Below are 21,428 nucleotides of genomic sequence, written 5' to 3' on the forward strand. Positions count from 1 at the left end.
ATGTTGCTTTTACTGTTCTCAGAAATGCAATAGGTTACTGCATTACTTTTTTAAAAACTGTATATTGAACAGAGAAAATAGCTTGGAAATGTTATTAACTATGTAAAAATGGTTTGAATTAATTTGCTCATTTATATTGCTGATGATAATAGCATTCATATAAAAAGTCTGTAAAAATTAAAAAAAAACTTTGTTATTCCATAGCGTGCAAAATGGTCTTTTAGAATGTCTAATATACACAGGTAATATATAAATAAAATAAAATGTGGTTAAAATAAATGTCATATGTACAAAAGAAATTAATACTACCAATCAAAATAGAAAATTCAGGCCGAAACAAGTTTTTTCTTTTCAGCAAATTTTTAGTTTAAATGTCAAAGTGTTATTAGAATAATATTTTGATAGTCTCGGCAGCATTTTTTATCATTTGATTGTCTTTTTAAAAATTCCTCTACTACTTGAAGAAGCGTTTGATATCGCTGCCACCTGCCACTGCCAACTTTAATCTAACCATAATCTAACGCTCACACTACTGTGCATGTGCATAGGAACTTTGATAGAACAAAAGCAACTAATTTATACCAATAGATAATAAATGCAAATAAACTCCCAGACACAAATTTTAATAAATTTTTTAATAAATAAAGGCAATGCCCAATTCTCTGACCCCACTAAATGGGGAATCAAACTGCACATATATCAAAATATTTATCCTGTTTGCATGCTAAGCGATTAAACATTCTACTGTCCTAATATTGTCTTTGAGGATTAAAGCCTTGCAAGAGTTGCTATCAACTACTTCTTAGAGTAATAGTGTATAAATGAGAGTTTGTCTAGTATAAGTACAAGTATAGTCTATCCAACGACACAATCCTTGATAGTGATGTGTCTCTCATTTTAATTCCAAAGTAGTTTATTTTATTTTCTAAGGGAATAAGTTGGTACAATTGGAACGCATAGCATGAAATTAATATATCTAAAATTTGAGTGACAAGTGATTGCTTCAAAATATTGTAAAAAAACTGTATCAAACTGATCAGATCTAATCGAGTATTTTTTATTTTAAATTACGGTCTGTATTAATACAAAACAAACAAAAAAAAACACTTTTATTTAAAATACACCCAAACAAAACCTCACAACATAATAAACAATAAAAAAACCTTTTTCTTACTTTCAAACTTTAAGAAACTTCCACCAATTATTATTATATATTTATCAAGATAACTTATGTACAAGTATTTTTTTAATATCGCACAGAAATAAATAAAACACAATAAATATTTTGTTTTATAAATTTTATTTATAAAACAAGTTATTTTATTTATTAATAACACTTACTGAATTTTATACCTTAAAAATTGATTAATTAACTTTAATCTTAATTTTTTTAAACCAGTATATTTTGACATTATCTCTCTGCAGTACTAAAATCTATTATTTACCTATCGTGTCATTATTTTACAGCTACTCTATACTAGATGGTATAGAAACTTTATTGCTGACTTTCTGGGCACCGAATATTAACTAAAGTACGTCTACTGAATCTTTGTCTATGAAAAGAATGCGGATAAAAAAATTTAAATGAACAGCAATATATTTTAAAAATTATTTTTATAAATCGCTACGTATATTATAGAAGCGGCAGAGAGTCCACGTGGACTTGATGAGTATGTCACCGCAAAACATTCCGCTCAGTCATTTCATTGGCTACTTGCAAATTTGTCAAACTTTTATTGATAGGACGCGTCATCTAATTTTTTGCGAGAAACATCGATTAAACGGTAACAGAGAATATCGTTTCCCGCATGGAGTACTTATGGAAGAAACTCAATATTCAAATCTAGAATGCCACTCTATCTAAAGAAGAAAACATTCGACCAATGTGTACTACCAGTCATGACCTATGCATGCGAAACCTAGATACTTGGAAATGGACATATAAGGAAACTGCAGGTCGCACAACGCTCAATGGAACGAAATATGGTGGGAATAACCAAGAGAGACCTTAAAAGAATAGAGTGGATACGACAAAAGACCCAGGTAAGAGATAATTATAATCAAATGTAATCAATAATAATCAAATCCCTCAAATAGAACGAAATATGCTGGGAATATCAAAGACATACCGTAAAAGAATAGAGTAGATACGAGAAAAGACCCAGGTAAGCATGGTACCCACCAGCAGGGATAACTTGGGCCCAGATAGCCAACAGTAGACAACAATGGACCCAACTACAAAGAAAGTACCTAAATATATAATGAAGACTACATTTTCAATTGGAAATGGTTGAATAAGTGGAAAATGATGATGATGATGTGTGTGGATCTTACATGAGTAAAAAAACAGGGTATACCTATCTCAAAATCCGTAAGAGTGAAATCAATCAAGATAATAAATATTGCTTTATTGAAAATCGTATTTCACGATCAGTATCAAAACAAATTGAACCCCAAAAACCAAGAATATGCACGTGCACTTTTTAATCTCGGCCGGAGGAGAGATTTGAGCCGTTGGCACACGGGCGAGATATTTATCGGCCAGAAACCGGATTTTTACGAGAAATGTCGACGAATTAACGGCGCAACGCATTATGCCAATCGCATTTTTCGCCGCCATGCAAAAGTTAATTGTAATTTCGAAACGAGAGAGAAAAATGCACCACTCGTAAAACCTTCGTAAAATGTCGGTGAAACTGTGCTACAACTACGTACATTACCATAAATAAATATATTTAACAGGCATATTCGGAATTTAACATCCATACGGCACTAAATTTCGCTCGCTTTTGTGGATAACGGTAACCGTGATTTACATCCAGTGAAATATTAGAGCTCTTTAAAAAGAGCTAAAATGCTCTCCTTGTAGTTAGTTTAGTATTTTTTGAAGTGATGTAAAGTTAATTACTTCGGATTCCTCATAACAAACAAGTGAGACTGTGAAGAAGAAATCAAACGCAGACTAGCTTCTTAACTTGACAGTAAAACTGTGGTAAAATTGACTAGAATATGGAAAGACTCTGTAATATCCTACACAGCACTGGAAACAAAGTAAAATTAATAAACACATTGATCCTTCCTATCGCTACTTATGCATTTGAGATCTGGACCATCAAAACTGCAAACAGAGGAAAAACAGATTTCGAAATGTAGGCCTACAGAAGAATGTTTACAACCAACGCGTTGGTCTGATGTTCTGTATATAAAATTCGCAACATTACAACATCTCAATTCTAAGGCAGTTGAAAGTTACCAAAGGACTTTCAATCAAAATGAAGTCATACCTTTTAGGTACTTTGGTTACATTTCGCAAACGACGAAGAGGAAGGTCTCGGACACGCTGGGGTGGACAAAACACTACAAGAAACTTCTCTAGCCGCTCAAAATAGAGAGGGATGTAGAAGAAGAATGTAGAATGTTTCTTCTTCTTCTAATGCAGGTTCATTAATGGATGTTTGCGATAACATTTTCCATTGCTTCTCTGTTCCAGGCGGTGTGTATTAACGACTGAACATCGAGTAGCCCTGTCCACTGTCTAATATTCCTCAGCCAAGACATTTTCTTCCTTCCGATACCCCTCCGGCCTTCGATCTTGCCTTCTATCAACAAATGCAAGAATTGATATTTGGGGTATCGCATTATGTGCCCCAGGTATGCGGTTTTTTCTTTTTAATCAATTCAAATAATTCACGTTCTTTGTCAACGCGTCTGAGAACTTCCTCATTTGTCAATCTAACCGTCCAAGGTATCTTCAGCATTCTGCGATATAGCTACATCTCAAAAGCCTCCAATTTGTTGATGGTAGCTGCTTTCAATGTCCAACCTTCCATACCATAAAGGAAGAATGTAGTAGAATGTTTAGGAGGGGAGTTAGTCACCGCGACCTTAAAGGTCTATTGTGCGTTCCCCTTTCTTGAGTTATAACGAGTTATAACTCATCATACAGTCTCAAGGCTTTAACAAAAGCCAGTATCTGAGACGGCTCCACAGAGGCCAGCTCTCCATCCTTGGTAGAGAGGGATAGAAGCAAAGATCCGCGCAATAGAGATAGGATGTCACCATACTCATTTAAATTAGGTTTAAATATTTTTATAGTTTCTTTTTGTTTTAGCTTAATACAATGAAAGGATATAAAGGGTGATTCTCAACCTTGGTAGGTTAGACGTTTATGGAGATGGAGAACCATCAATAAATTTTTTGAAAATTTGAATTTTTAATTACATTACATAAAGAGTGTTGTGTGATTACATAAAAGTATCGTCTATCTAAATTATTTTCAGCGTTACGGTTTGCCGTATTATTTAAAATGCAGGCATGTTTGTTATTTTAACTGGAACACCCGGTATATTATAACATTTCTGGAATCTACTTTTATTGCTTCATAATTTTTCTATTATACTATTCCGTACCTATCTCTAATAATTTTCGAAATGCTATGCCTGGTGTGTGCTCCTGTATAGTGCCGAGTTCTGGACATTGACGGAAGCATCCACAATGAAATTTGAAGTCTTTCAGATGCAGCTATACTGACGAATTCTGGAATCTCCTGAGTGCACCACTTGTCCAACATGATTTGGAAATGCTTTTTAAAGAAGACTAAAATAGTGAACATTATTAATGAACGCAAATTAGAATATCTGTGAAATAAAGAGGAACCAAAAAAGATATGGTCTGCTTCAGTTGATACTCCAGGGAAAGTTCTCATGCAAAAGAGGACCAGGAAAGCACAGAATCTCCTGGTTAAAAAACTTTAGGACTTGGTTTTCTTGATTTGGATACCAAACAGCAAAATAAAAATATACAAGGTAAGCCTTAAATAAGTGCAAATATTTTTAGAGGTGGTATATTTCCACCCCAGGAACAGTTCTATGAGGTTTTTTTCGCAAAAAAAGATGTTGAAAATCGTGTATTTTTTAAAATTTTTCTGTATATTTTAGAAAACTTTTTAGAACTGCCTGTTCATCTCAAATTTGCCAACGATATAATTTCTTAACCTCTGAATTACCATGGTTACGGCTTTCCTCTATGATTACGGCACTAAAAGGGATGCAATTAGAGAAAAAAAAGACGGTGGCTTTCAAATTTTTTTAAAAATAAATCAATTTTTTTTATATTTTCAAATTTGAATAACTCGGTATATTTGGTCCTATTTGAAATAAAAAACGGTAAAGAGAAAATATGATTCTTTTATGGAGATCTACCAGCCATTAAAATACTTGCACTTATTTAACACTCACCCTGTTTACTTATTTCCGTTTGTTCTAAAATTGCTCAAATCTTAGTTACTTTAAATTCAACCCTAAGTATATTATTTAAAAAATCAAAGGACGAATAAAATTGCTTTTCAAGGATATATAATTTTCCTATATTATCCTAACCTTCCGGTCTCTTAAATAAAGCCATTTAAAAAATAATAATAGTATGAATTTGTAATTGCTACTAACTTTTTGTCGATCACTGTATGTAATATGTATTAGCAGACAAGCTTATCTAAAACTATCGGTATTTAATTAAGAATTCATTTGGAATTATTCTCGAGAGGAAATTTATGAACTAAAATTTCTAAAGTGCAGTTAAATAAAGCTTGAACTACACGTAGGTAACTATTTACTACCAACCAGCAGTATCAAGTCCGCGAGTCATTGTCTGGAAGTTGAGCGATCTGCGAACCTAATGGCATGCCATATTTGGTGCTGAACGGTAGTTTAGTTTGATTTAATTCAGTTAAAGTCAAGTCAACCATTCAGTCTGTAAGGGTATCAAAGTGGTTCAAAGATATACAGAATGTTCCAGAAAAAGGACATTCTGTATAAGCTTAATTGCTATCAAATTATCAAGATAGTGATTTAATCCATTTTTAGTTTTTTTTATTAATTGATTGATATAATTGTCTAAATAGAATATTGATTTTGTCGGAGGAGCAATATAGTTAGAAACCTTAATAACTTGCTCATCGTCAACCGAGAAGTAGATTCTTTGACGTTACTTATTTTTTTATATTAATTAATGCAGTATAATTAATTGTGCCAGATGGAGCAATTTCTTCATTAAGTATGACATACAGTATTCCATAGAAAACTACATTATTTCCTTTCTCAAATTGGTAATTTAATAATTTGTATTTTGAGTTTTTTCGGAAAATTCGGCCATCCTGTATTATGCAGCTATTCGAAATTAAATAACTAACTTCGACACTTGATGTTAATAAATAATTATGTGTAGTGACTTTAAGCCAAGGAAAACAATTAATTATGCTAATCTTTAGAATATTGGATACAGATAATTGTTAAAATTGTATTATAACTTATAAATCAAATCAGATTAGGATAATTAATGGTAATATGGTAGCAAAGCTAATTTTAGTAGTCATTCGTTATAAATATATATGCATAATCTTCTAGATTGGACCTGATAGAGTAAGAGTAATATATGTACAGGGTGGGGGTCAAATTCGACGCTTTTAAATGGAAACACCCTTTTCTATAGGAGATAGACAAAAACTAATATCGGTGTCTGGAGTTCAATTTTTGTCAAAAACATGATGGTGAAAACCGCATATCGATATCTGTTACCGTTTCGGAGTTACGGGGTGTTTTTCAAAAATATGCATTTTTAACAAATCGCTGTAACTTTTTTGCTATGGAAAATTTTGTATTTTTATGAAAACATTTTCAAAGCACCTTTTTACGTAGAATTTAATGGTTTAAGTAAAAATTTTTTAAAAGTATTAATTTAAGAGTTATCAACAGAAAATTTGATTTTTTATATGGGACACCCTGTAAATTTTTAATTTATTGAAAAGAATTTAAAATTACCTTTCCAAAAATATAACACACTTGATATTTTGCTCGATTCGTCTTCGGGATATAGAGTATATAAAAATTCGCCCCCTTTAAATAAGTAGGCTTTGAACGGCACCGGCTGTAAGGGTGCGTTTATGTTGGAGCGGCGATAAACGATAAGAGCAGCGATAGTAGCGAAGCAAAGAATATTATTAATTTATATGTAGGTGTTTATATTGGAGCAACGCGTCGATACACGGTTGGCAGTTGAGCAACGATAAGAGCAGCGCTAATTCACTGCCTGTATCGTTTATCGCAGCTCCAACATAAACGTACACTAATGCAAAAAAATTCTAGCTGTGAGCATCAATTAAAAGGAAAATAATATTTGCTATGAGAGATACAGAATTTTATAACAATTTAAAATATATTTAACCAACATCAACACATTTAAACTATATCTAATAACAATAAAAATAAATAGCAAACCAAGACATGAGATTTTCCTGCAGGTGTTCGACATATCGACCGTCTTCTGTTATGCACAGACGGGGCAGTTCTTGAACATTTCTCGCGAAATTCATTAACTCAGGAGGGGTGAAAGATACTCTCTCATAACTGCTAAGTATTTCTAATTCTTGTCTAGATTATACGGAAGAAAAAAGAACCTTTATTTTTCAGTAAATATATCCATAGGATTAGATCCATGGGCACTAAGTCAGGCGACCTCGACGGCCAACGGCTGGGATCTTGGTTAACTATTCAATTATTCTTGAAATTGGCTGCAAAAATTTGCTGATAACTTCAGCGTTCAGAGGCGGTGCGTCGTCTTGGTGCAAAAATATGTTTTCAAGTTCTATTAAGGGTATATCATCAATAAGGGGTCCAAAGCCTATTAGTTAAAAGTTGCGAACTTTAAAAAATTCTGTATTTCGAAGGGGATTATAACAAAATATCAAGTGTGCTATATTTTTGGAAAGGTAATTTTAAATTATTTTCAGTTAATTAAAAATATAGAGGGTGTCCCAAATAAAAAATTATTTTTTCTGTTGATAACTCTTAAATTATTAATTTAAAAAAAATATACTTAAACCATTAAATTCTACGTAAAAAGGTGGCTTGGAAATGTTTTCATAGAAATACAAAATATTCCTTAGCAAAAAAGTTACAGGGATTTGTTAAAAATGCACATTTTTGAAAAACACCCCGTAACTCCGAAACGGTAACAGATATTGATGTGAGGTTTTCACCATCATGTTTTTGATGAAAATTGAGCTCCAGACACCGATATTAGTTTTCGTCTATCTCCTATAGAAAAGGGTGTTTCCATTTAAAAGCGTCGAATTTGACCCACCCTGTACAGGGTCCAGCAAGATTTTGAAATACGTAGGTACTCTAAATACAAAAAATGTTCATTTTTTAATTCCCCAACTTTTTAAAAAAATATTATATAGAGTGTCCCATTTAAAAAAAAATCAAGAAAATTTATTTTATATTTTAGAAAGTTTGGCGTAGAATTTTGATCATCGTGTACTATTTATGATTACCATATTTATAGTAAAGTAAGTATACACCATCTATAGTAAATACCTAAAAGAGTTTTCATTTCAGGACAGTTCTTGTATTTTGATATTGTTTTTAAGAAAGGTTGAAAAATATATGTTTTATTTATTTATTAATATCTCTGAAACTATCGAAATATATTTACTCATATCTTAGGATTTATCAAGTGATTTGAAAACAAGCCAAAAATCCAATAATATACAGGGTGTTCCATTAAAAAAAAACATCCCGATCTACTCACACTTTTTTTAGCCACTATAGAATTTAAAATATTTTCAAAAAATACATCCTAGTACATACTTTAGGTTTGCACTTAAACAAAATACCCAAGTTTTTATTCTAGGAGCTACAGATGCCCGACGCACTATTGCCGGACCCTGTAGATTTTCAAATTAGAAAAAATAAATAATGATCAAATCCATTTTTTAAAATGTAAGAAAATATATCATATATTAGAAAACTTAGTCTTAATCTCATTTTAACTAACTACTTTAGAGTCCTGTGCCCTTTGTGAGGAGTAGGTACTAAGATTTGTACTGCACACGTTACAATTAATATCAGAAATGCATTATCCATTTTTAATATAACAGAACAGCTTAAACATTTTATTAGTTGCTACACAGTTTCGTTCTGGAATTATTACATGCTAAATTTTATTGATGAAACGACAGATGACATTCAAAAAACGACAGAAAATACATACTTATTTAAAAGTAGGCCCTGTCCAGATTAGCACTGACAGCAAAAATAGACATTAAACTAAAAAAATGCTTTTTTTTATTTTACAACCGAAAGGTACAAGAACTTGCCTCGCATACTTTAATTTAAAGAATTTGTATTTAAAACCAATAAAAATGTTTTATGCTTTACTTGCATACACTATGCACCTAACAAAAATAGGTTAAATAAATTGTGTTGATGACATTACTATTCTCGGATATCCGAATATTAAAATAAAAATTTTTCGTCCGTATGCAACATTTACTGTTTTCAGTCTGTTTGAATAGAAACGACAGAAAGTGCAGCTGACATGTATTTTATTAAATACAGTTTAATGCGCTGACATAAAAATTTATCTATGTCAACACATTTCCTTTTTTCGTTTCATTATCTGAGATGGAAGTGTATGCTTTATTAAGTAAGACAAACATAAATTATATTTAGTTGCAGTGCAGAAAATGTAAAAGATTATTGTGTTTATAAACATATAGGTTACATTATTGTAACAGATTTACACTATTTTTATGTTCTAAATCCCCTAATGAAACACTAAATGTTTACTGAAAAGATTGAGATATACCTTGTGCATTAACTAAAATCACGTTTAATATAGATTTTTGTCTTATCATTGATGAGTATGTATAATTTAAAGCCTTTATTGGATTTTATTTGACAATTTTAAAGTTAGTAGCCTTTATATATATATATATATATATATATATATATATATATATATATATATATATATATATATATATATATATATATATATATATATATATATATATATATATATATATACGTTCATCCCTTCGTGGGACATAGGGCTTCTAAGAGATGTTTCCATCTGATCCTATTCTGAGCTGTCTGTTTGATCTCTCCCCATGTTTTCCCAACCTCTTGGGCTTCAGAGGTTACTGTTCTTCTCCAGGTATTCCTTGGTCTTCCCCTGGCACGTCTTCCCTGTGGATTCCATTCAAGTGCCTGTCTGGCGATATCTCTGTGGGATCTGCGCAAAATGTGCCCAATCCAGCCCCACTTTCTTTTCTTAATTTCGATATCTATTCGATTTTGTGATGTTCTTCTCCACAGTTCTTCGTTGTTAATTTGATTGGGCCAGAAAATTCTCAATATTCTTCGAAGACACTTGTTAACAAGCACCTGTAGGCGATCCATGAGACCACGCGTAACCTTCCATGTTTCGCATCCATAAAGCAAAATAGATTTGACATTGCTATTGAAGAGCTGGACTTCAGTTTTTTTGCTATATATAGAGGAGTTCCACACAGGTGTAAGCATGCCAAAAGCTCTTTGTGCCTCTATATCTTTCTCTGTGCCCCCATCGCTGTGAACCATACTTCCCAGGTACTGAAATTCATCAACTCTTTCGATGGCTCGGTTGGAGAGGTATAGATCTTGGTTGTTGGGAGTATTTGACCTCATTTCTTTGGTTTTCGCCACGTTGATTTGCAGACCGACATTATTAGCTTCCTCTTGGAGTCTAAGAAGTTTTTGAGACATATCCGAATGTGAATGGGAAAAGATGCATAGATCGTCTGCGTAATCCAGGTCTTCTAGCCTGCTTAAGAGTCCCCATTGTATCCCTAGTGGTTCTTTAAATGCTCTATTTAGTGCTACATCCAGAACGATGTAGAAAAAGAAAGAGTAGCGGCGAAAGTATACAGCCCTGTTTTACACCTACTGCAATAGAAATTTTCTCCCCCACTTAACCTTTATGTAATACACAGCTTGTAGCATCATGACAAAGCATTTTAATCATGCGGATTATTTTTTCGGGTATTCCTTTTTCTCTCAAAGCTTTCCAGATGGCTATGTGTTTTATAGTATCGAATGCTCTTTGAAAATCCACGAACACCATGTATAATGGCGATCTGAACTCTTGAGATTGCTCTATTATTATTCTGAGAGTATTAATTTGGTCGATACATGATCTTTGAGGCCTGAAGCCTGCTTGTTCTTTTCTCAAAGTCAAAGTAGCCTTTAATATGAATAATTTTATCAAATTTGTTAATTATTTTATGTGTTTTTACGTCCAATGAAGCATACAGGTTGAATCTTATAGATAGAGTGCAAATATTTTTAGGGCTGGTCTATTTCGACTCCAGAAACACGATTGAGTTTTTTTTTTCTGTTTGGAATTTTTTGAAAATTTTTTTGGAAATTTTTTAGTTTTCAGTTAAAAAACATGATTCCTTGTTAATATGGCAACATAGATAGTACTAAATATACAAAAAAAAATCCAGAAAAGATCCACTGGTTCTCAGAATTTTAGCAAATAAACTTTTTTTTTGGAAAGTAAAACAACTCGGTTATTTTGGATTTATTTCAAAAACGGTAAAGAGAAAAAATGATTATTTTATCGGTATCTACCAGCCCTAAAAATATTTGCACTTATTTAAGACTCACCCTGTATATCACCCAACTAACTATTGACTTGGAAGGCTCTTGGAATATAATAATAGGGTTTTAGGTACTTACCCCATGTATCGTTGTTGTCCCTATACATAATACCATGAACCTGGAAAAATAGAATGATTAAATTAAAAAAAAATCAATTAAAAATATAAGGAAACTTTAAATGCGCATGAAAATTTAGGCTAAAATTGCTCATATTTTAAAAACCACTGAGTATAGATAAGGATGTTATGGTAAACTGTACATAAAAATATGAACTTCAATTCGTGTTTCATGTCAATACATGCCTTGGTTAATTGAACTTGCTACCAACAATTTGCAATCTTTTCAATTATCATTTCTATTTGATGATGTTTTTCAATATGAGAAGTTGGCTTTGGTGATTATTGTGAACTAGATACTACTATGAACTTTCCACTGTAATTATTGTGAACTAGAATACTACTATGAACTCAGCATGTTCGAAAGATCTAAACCCTATCTATAGAACACGTTTGGGAAATGCTTGTCAGGAAATTTAGGGGCGCGAAGCTTCATTAGGTAAATGAACTTCGTTTGAACCTTAAAGGAGAATGGGAAATCAAAACTCAATAAGATATATGCTGCCCCATTGACAGTATGAACAGAGGTCTACAGACAGTTATAGCAGTCAAGGGAGGCAATACAAAGTATTAGGGTATTTATGTAAGTTTTTAATATTGTTCGTTCTGCTATCGTTATTAATGTTTATTAAAACCAGGACTGTATCGTTACTATTTAACGTTTTTTTTTAATTTAATATAGAGTATCCAATACAGTGCAATATGACATTACGAGAATAGTCACCACATCGTCATATTGAACAATAACATCAAAGCGTAATCATAATGAAAAAATTGCAGACTACATTGGTGACAAGTTCATTTCGCTCTTAAAAATTAACAGTTAATTAACTCTCAGGAGACGTGGTTCTGACCGAAAATTAACGTTTTAGGAAAATTTGCTCACGAAATTATTGCACAGGGTGTTTTAAAGTTAAGGTAAAAAAACACCCAACACCCATACATATTTTCTACATTTATCATATGTATATTATAGTGAGGTAGACATACTATTGGGTAGTAAATATAATGCAATGAATAGAAACAGACTCTGTACGTCTGCCGATATCAGACGATTTTTTTACCCATGCCGGAAATCGTACCCAACCCTGCTCCTATCTCAGCCATTAAATCATTGCTATTGGCGAATACCTACCTGCATCGAAGCCTTTTTAAAGGAATAATTTATATTGGTTTTCTACTTATTCCATTTCTGCTTTAATAGTCGGCACGTAATTAGGTGTGGACTGCTAGACATATTTCTATATTAAATGAAGATTAAGTTATCTTTTTACTTTGAAAAGGATAGTTTCCGTGTAGAAATTTATCTTATTTTGTTACATTTTATAAAATATCAAACTTTTGTCCACCTCATTGTCATATTGTGATACGTGTATGTTCAAATGCAAGACCGAAAGAGTTTTGCACGCTGGGTCTTGGTTTTGGTCTTGCGCTGGTCGGTCTTGATCTTGCAGATGTAATGATATTCTTGGGTGAGCTAGTGTTTTGTTACGATCTTGCAACACCAAAGAACATATGAAATGGCCAAATAAGGTTCATTAAGCACATTCATAGGCCTAGAACCTTTCTGTCGCATAGCAAAAAGAGTCACGAGAATGGTGGAGAAATTCACCAACTAATAGTTTTTACACGAAAAAAATTGCTTTTTGCGTGTAAAAAACATGTTTGCATGTAAAACTATTTGTTACACAAAAAAAAACAATTTTTTACGCGTAAAAAATATTTGTTTCATGCAAAAAACTATTTTTTACATCTTAAATTTTTTTGAAGTTTGAGCGGTTTGGGGGAGGGCGGATAATTATACGCATTACCCCTCCCCTAAAGCTTGTGTTAAAAGGAAAATGTTATGGTATGTATTGTGGTGAACTATTATAGTGTTTTATTTTGCTCTTGTAACACGGTTCCTACACCAACTATATATTGAAAATGTCTTACTCTACTTAAATCACTACTACTATAAAATATTATGAAAACTATAAAAATTGATTTTTAAATCGAAGCACCCATTTTATTTCGTTTTTTTTTGAGCTTTGTGCTACATGTAGTTTCCTTTCCAGAAAATTTGAATCCCACATTAGATATACCGTATGATCGAAAAAAAACGGCGTCCAGTTGGCTTGGAAATGAAGATCGATGACATTTCCCATATAATTTTACATATAAAATGACAGCGATCTTCATTTCATAGCCATCGTTGACGCCGTTTTTATTCGATCATACGGTATATTAGTCTCAGATCCTAGTTACCGGTCTCTATCAAAAGCAATATCGTAAGTCAATTAAAATTAAGTTAAACAAAATAAATATACAGTTTAATGGATTATATCTTAATTTATGATTATACAGTCCTAAATACAAAATAATTTATATACATATAAGCCTTGTATAAGTAAACCATGCCCAATGTACGTGCTAATTTAAAATTAAATTAAAAAAGTGATATAAGCACCTTGCTGCAATTTCACTTATTGTCAGCAAAACCGTTCCTAGGATATAAATTCGATACCTGCGGAATTCCACTGTCAACGTTTGTATTTACAGTTTATAGTGTAAAAACTGCAACTGGTTTGTTATAAATGTTACAGGAAAATGTGAAAAATAATTTTCCTTAGTATATTTTATAGGGCCGATCTACTGTTCCACGGTCTATATTATATTCCTCGTTTCAGATTTCTTTTTCTAATAGTTTTACAAAATATAGAGGACATTCTCTGCGTATGAATTTTGATATTAAACACTCTATACCTAACATTAGCCGTTTTTGAGAAAAAAAACATTTAAAATTTTTGGACCAACCAAATCTCTATAGCCTAAAATAAAGAGAAGGCATGTGACAATCTATTTCAAAAATTAAATTGTTCGAATGTCATATAATATTGACATACATTTTTTTTCAAATGGAAACCCATATTTTTAATTTCACTAGTGAAATGGAAAACTTCAATCTACTGAAATGATCATTGAGGAGACAGTGTCTTGTTAAAAAATCCCGTAACAATCTGAATATTGTTCTTACTTAAATCAAGGAAAATTTTTGATTTTTCTCGGTCGTAAGTCCTGAGAAATTTCTTGGAGTGTCTTGATGACTAGTTCCCGAGAATTCCCATTTCAGGTTACTGATGGAGTTTTCCAGGTTCTTCAGTTCCGCTTTAAGTTGGTTTCCGCTTGGGAAGCAGAACGGTTCTGGGCATAGACTTAAAATAAAATATAGACTACACTATTTACATCTCAACGCGGACAAACAATCTTTTTTGTACACATGTTTACTTCTGGGTACAGTCGACCGAGCCTTCCTCATCCAGCCTATGTTGTCACGTCTTTAATATTATCAATATTTTTTTTCTTGTTATACACATATATTGAGATATTAATACTGCAGTTTAATAAAGTAGGTTTTAATATTCCATAGATGTATTAAATAGTCCTTATACTACTAAATTATAAGTGGGATACTGTTTAATAAGGATAAGTTATTTACAATATGACAACACCGATTAGAGGCGAGGAAGCCTATTCATTCATTTATTACCTTGCAGTACGTGTCGCACGTGTGCGGTAAAGCTTTGTTGCCGCTATCTCCCCGGCTGTATTAACGCATTTTCTTAGCTATTAGTCCTTAAGTGTTTATTTTATTGACTTTTTCTGTTCAAAAAATATATAATATGGTTCGCCAGTGCCAAATTTGCAAGAAATTTGACTTAAATAATCCATTTAAGTCTTGAAACGACTTTTGACCGGTAGGCAACTCTCAATTTACCCATTGGGAGTCAGTGGCGTTGTTGTAGAAAGGCGCTTATTTAGATAATATTTTAGTAAAATGTATAATCTGAATTTTTTCTCTTACATTACATTATTTACTTACTTACATTGTAACAAAATCATAATTATAACCCTGTTAATAATTAATAATGTTTTTATTAAAAATATATTCCGGTTTATTCTAAAATTATCTTCAGAATCTAAAATAACATAAAAGAATTTTAAAATGATATTACATTATGAAACAATATTTTTTAATATACCGGGTCGTCTCAAAAGTGGCTCACCCCTATAACTTTTTTATTTTTTCAGATAAAAAAAAACAGATTTGTATGTTAGTAGGTATATGACATAAATTAGATTTATTGGACGTATTCAATTGTTTTGGTCTCTTCCTGTTTCGCCGAAATGATTACATCTTTTGATTTTTAAAGACACCCTCGGTATATTGCTACTTTATTCGATAAAAAATGACACTCTGAATAGAATGACATATCATATGTCAACTTTTGACATTGTCGCTTAAAAACATATCCTATTTTAAATTTCAATCCAGGGTGCCATGGTGTTGTTAAAAACACTAAGTTTTAATAAAGGAGCCTTGGAAAAATAGTTTTGATCGTCTAATAGGTTTCGTGTCTTGTCTAGGTCGGTTAAAAGATGTACAAATCGTATTTTTAATCATACATATGTCAATTTTTTCAAATGAAACAAGGGTGACTCATTAGTATATTTGGAAAAAGCATTTTTTTATGAATATATTGATACCACACACTTGGTATTTCGAGTCAAATTGTTGTTATGAACCGCGTGTTACAATTACAATTAAACCATATGCGAAAATGTCAAAAGTTGACATATTATATGTCATTCTATTCAGAGTGTCATTTTCTATCGAATAAAGTAGAAATATACCGAGGGTGCCGTTTAATAATTAAAAGTTATAGTCATTTCCGGTGAAACAGGAAGTGACCAAAACAATTGAATGCGTCAATCAATCCTAATTTATGTCATATACTAACATGCTAAATCTTCTTTTTTTATTTGAAAATATAAAAAAATTATGGGGATGAGCCACTTTTGGGACGCACCCGGTATAATAAAGACAGTACCGAGTTAAATAAATGTAGTTTTCATTTTATCCACTTTCTATCATCTTCCTTGCTTTAATGGAACAGATTTATGTTTTCTCTAATTTACATAAGACATCACTTAACCAGAAAAAAATTACAACAATCATTTTTCTTTTCTCTCCCTGTCGCCGATTCTATTATATCTGTGGAATAAATCCTGTTTTGATTAATATTAGGGGTTGTAAATGTTTGACTAAAATTAATAATTTATTATTAATTTCAAAAATTACATAATTTCGATTATAAAATTTCTTCTACAACGTGTATTTTATTATTTTTATCCTTTTTGGACTCTAAGACGTTTTTTCTAAACTTTTATTTAAAAAACGTGTCCTAAATCTTAATAAAATATAAAAAAGTTTAAATACGATATATTTTTAATTTAATTATAGCTTCATTAAAATAAAAAAATTACCCGGCTATGAGACGGAGAGTTCAGGTGTACTTGAGAAACGAAAGACAGTGTTGTGTTTCTCGGCAGAGTCGTCAGGGAACGACCGTTACGACAGAGACAACCTATCTATCGCTCGTGTCGCACTCGTTATAACCTAAAACAATAACACAACAATAACAAGATATTGTCTGACCGCATGTTCCAGCTATTTATGAATGAGATGCTCAGTCTATATTTTATTTTAAGTCTATGGGTTCTGGGCCAGTTAGTAGAGTGGTCGCTCCTTTTCTAGCTAGATCGTTTCATTTTCATTACCTTCTATCCATTGGTGTATTGGCACCCAGAGTAGGAGGACTCTATTATATTTGCCTAATTTGTTCAGCTTCTACCATAATAAAATCATTCTAGGCATTCTTTGGCCAACTTCGAATTGATGGTTACTGAGTTGTTCACTCTTAAGTCTGCTTGCGATTCGGATTAAATGGCCATTTCTTTTTTCGATAGTTTCTATCTAAAGCCGCGTACACATCTGAGCAAACGAACTGAATGAGCACTTTGAGCCGAATGAGCATTCAAATGTAGACAGACGCACGCACTGCGCCGAACACGCTCATGCGGTACGCCAGCCGATCCGAGAGTTGTCGGTCCATCAAAGGAAATTCGTGCTCAGTCTGGACAGGTTTTTAGTAGCGTATAAACACACACCGAACGGTCCCGTACAACATGGATTTTTCGCAAGACAGGTGTTTACAATTAATAAAAGAATTTGAGAAAAGGTCTATTTTATGGAAAGTTAAACATGAGTTTTATTTCAATAAAATTAAAAAAGAAGATGCTTGGAGGGAAATTGCTGAAAACCTGAACAGGGTCGTCGGCGAGATTCAAAAAAATAGATATTGTAAGGTCCTTAATGCCATTTAGAAGAAATAAAAAATCACTTTCTGGCATTCTTGTGAAATTTTTAAATCGCCTGCCATCGCCATCGCTTCGGATGTCGTGCAATAAAAAAACACAATTCGCCGGAATGAATGTTTATTCGGCTCAAAGTGCTCATTCAGTTCGTTTGCTCAGATGTGTATGCGGCTTAAGATAGGTACGTTGTACGCATCTTTCGATAGCGTAGATTTCTGCATGGAGGATGCTGAAAACCGTCAATTTAAACCTGATGGTCTTGTTCACAGATGAGCTGGCTTAATAATAAGAAATAACTACTTCCAAAGAAAGTATACGCAACTATTTCATAACAAACCCCATCTTCCAGTTCATTCATCCTTGTAACTAATCGAAAAAGATAACTGTCACTTTTTACGACCTCCGTATTGGCCAGAAATGGTAACTTGTCATACGAGTAGGTAAGTCGATTTGAATGAAAATTGCAAAGAGGTTAAAATGTGAGAACAATTATGTATGGTATTAGGTGATTTGACACAAAACTCTAACAAAGAACCGAATATACAAATAAAACATTACAATGTTGTAACATTTCGATAAATAAATATTATAGAACATGGATTTATAAAAAAAATCTGATAAGATCCAAGTAAATATTATATAAAAATAAATAAAGTGGGACAAGTTGTGTTTAAACAGTTGTTAAATTGTTGTTATGACAACGAAAGTGAGCTATTAATAATTATTTTAAAATTCATTATGTTGGTGTAAATACATATAGAGTCTCTGTAATATATCTTAAAATATATTATTAATGGCGAATCCAGGCGTAGGCGTTAAAAATAGCAACACACCATAAAACAATATTTTGTTGTTTTTTCTGTTTCATATTAGTTTGTAAATTATAAAGTTGTGATGGAAGCCTGAAATTGTTTTATTTCTGATGTAACCTACGATTGACTTTTGCGAGTATGTGGGTATATACCTACCAGTTTTGATTTATTTTCTAAAATTATTGTTATTATTTTGAATTTCATTTAGAATGAATATTCAATTTAAGCTTTTATGATTCGGAATTTATAAGTTATTGTGATTTTTTTTAGCAAACTTTTTTTAATCGTCAACTGCTCTTGATATTGTTTAGGTGAATAAACATATATATAGTGAGAATATACGGGATGTTTCTTAAGAACCGCCAAAAATTTCAGTGTTTTTCCTTCATACATCTGATAAATCAATAAATACAGAGTATCACAGTGTTCCCTATTTTTTAAGTTTATGGTGCGTCTCAAAAGTGGCTCACCCTATAACTTGTTAATTTTTTTTAGATAAAAAACGAGATTTGGTATGTTAGTATATGACATAAACTAAGATTGATTGACGTATTCAATTGTTTTCGGTCACTTTCTGTTTCACGGGAAATGACTATTGATTTTTAAATGGCATCCTCGGAATTTTTTACTTTATTTGATAGAAAATGACACTCTCTAAATAGAATGACATATCATATGTCAACTTTTGACATTTTCGAAAATGGTTTATTTGAAATTGTAACATGCGGTTCATAACGACAATTTGACTGAAAATGTCATCTTTTAACCGGATAGGACAAGACACTAAAACATTAGACAAGCAAATACGTTTTTCCAAGGCTCTTTGATTAAAAATTGGTGTTATTAACACAGCCATGGCATTCTAGATTGAAATTTAAGATACGATATTTTTTTAAGCGAATATGTAAAAAGTTGCCATTCTATTCAGAGTGTCAATTTCTACGGAATAAAGTAAAAAAATACCGAGGGTGCCATTTAAAAATCAAAAGTTGTAGTCATTTCCGGTGAAACAGGAAGTGACTGAAAACAATAATTGAATACATCAATCAATCCTAATTTATGTCATATACTAACATACCAAATTTCGTGTTCTTATCTGAAAAAGTTATAGGGGTTGGCCACTTTTAAGACGTACCCGGTATAATAAATAAGTTTATATATAAATTTCTATAAAATATACAGGCAATATTAGCATACATTTTAACAATATTTTCATAAATATTCAGGTTGATTCAAAAGTTGTAGCAACGGAATGTTGTATTTTTGGTTTGCTCAGATTTTCCATAAAAGTTCTATACGGAAAAATACTGTATTGTCAGCACCCATACCGAGAGGATTTTCAAATATGGCCATGCAAGAAGAACTTTTTCTACATTTAGAAATTTCCCAAAACTTTAAAAACACAAATTCCATATTTGCTTTAATTTTACAACAGGGTCATTTTCAAAACTAACTATATAATAAAATATCAGAAATTTTTCAGAAATTCAAATTTTATTTCAAATCAACTAAGCAACATAAATATACAGTTAAAACACTAGAACTTTAATGTGAAAATATATTTCAATCGCCAAAAATACATCATTATTGCAAATACATTAATTTTAGGTTAGGAGCTTGGACCACCCTCGAAAGAAAAATTTCATTACTCCAATTACCAGTAACATACCAAGCATGTACAACTTTGAGAAACACCTCACTGCAGTATTCATCAGATATAAACGCTTAGCAGGTAAAATACCATACAATGACGTGGTATACTGATGCTTCCAAAACCAAAGCAGGAACAAAGAAAGGAGTATTTTGGCCGTAACTTGGTATGACCGATATTGAGAACTAACCTATGTAAGACCGTCTCAGATACTGGCTTTTATCAAAGTCCTGAGACTGTATTTTGAGTAATAATGCAAGAAAGGAGGAGATTGACTGGGACACACCTGTAAGGTCGCTGTGATTAATCCCATAAAATTACATTCTACATTCTAGCAGAAACTAAATGAATAATTTAAATTCAGATTGGTAAAATACAAATAAAAAAAATTAATGTTTTCATAATTAATTTGCTTAAGTCTTGTTTATTTTGTGTTTATTCGTTTGTATCATTCAATTTATCCATAGAAGAAACATAAATAGGTATGCTGTTTGTCTAGAGATCTATCAAATCACAGATCAAACTTAACCACTGCATAAAAAGTCACGTCATAAAATTCGAACCATATTATAATCTACGGATATTAGACATACATGATCTGATCAGAGATCGTTTTGACACAGATATATACTAAACGGTTTTTTATGAAGAATACCTATATGTTAGTCCATCGGCAGAGTACTATGTCAAAGAAACCGTAAAATATTAAAGAATCTCCTATCGAAAGATGTATCTGATGAGATTAATATCAGAAGATGATGGGCTGGAGAAAACTCGAAGTGATTTTTATGGAGGTATAGATTATATAATAATTATAGATTACGATATTATGTACTGGTTGGTTTACTTCTTATGCTATCTCGTATCTTCTCGTTTACTGGTTCAAGGACAACAGGAGGAACCCACTCTTAAATTTATTGATCGTTCAGGGTATTAAAGTTATTAAATTTTTGCTATATAAACTAAAAGTATACAGGGTTTCAAGTTACAAAGTAATGTATGTACTACGAATAAGTAGACAGAAAAGACATTCTAATAAATACCAGAAAATTGGAAATAGCAGAAGAATGCATATATTTGCGACAACTAATACACAGCTCTGGATCTCTGCTACCAGAAATCAACAGAAGAATTAAATTAGCATGGCGTACTTATGGAAGAAACT

General features: G+C 31.9%; 1 protein-coding gene across 2 annotated transcripts in view; it reads right to left on the reverse strand.

Annotated features, from left to right (window-relative positions):
- The window catches only part of LOC115880658 (collagen alpha-2(IV) chain), a 75,909-nt gene that overhangs the window by 41,664 nt on the left and 12,817 nt on the right, over nucleotides 1-21,428 (reverse strand). For both annotated transcript variants that reach the window (XM_030897938.1, XM_030897936.1), the window contains exon 2: nucleotides 11,565-11,604. In XM_030897938.1, coding sequence (XP_030753798.1) covers nucleotides 11,565-11,604 — 40 coding nt within the window. The remainder of the gene's footprint in view (nucleotides 1-11,564; nucleotides 11,605-21,428) is intronic.

The sequence above is a fragment of the Sitophilus oryzae genome, unplaced genomic scaffold, assembly GCF_002938485.1.
Source record: "Sitophilus oryzae breed Bouriz unplaced genomic scaffold, Soryzae_2.0 scaffold_1640_pilon_pilon, whole genome shotgun sequence".
In the NCBI taxonomy this organism is placed as follows: Eukaryota; Metazoa; Arthropoda; class Insecta; order Coleoptera; family Curculionidae; genus Sitophilus; species Sitophilus oryzae.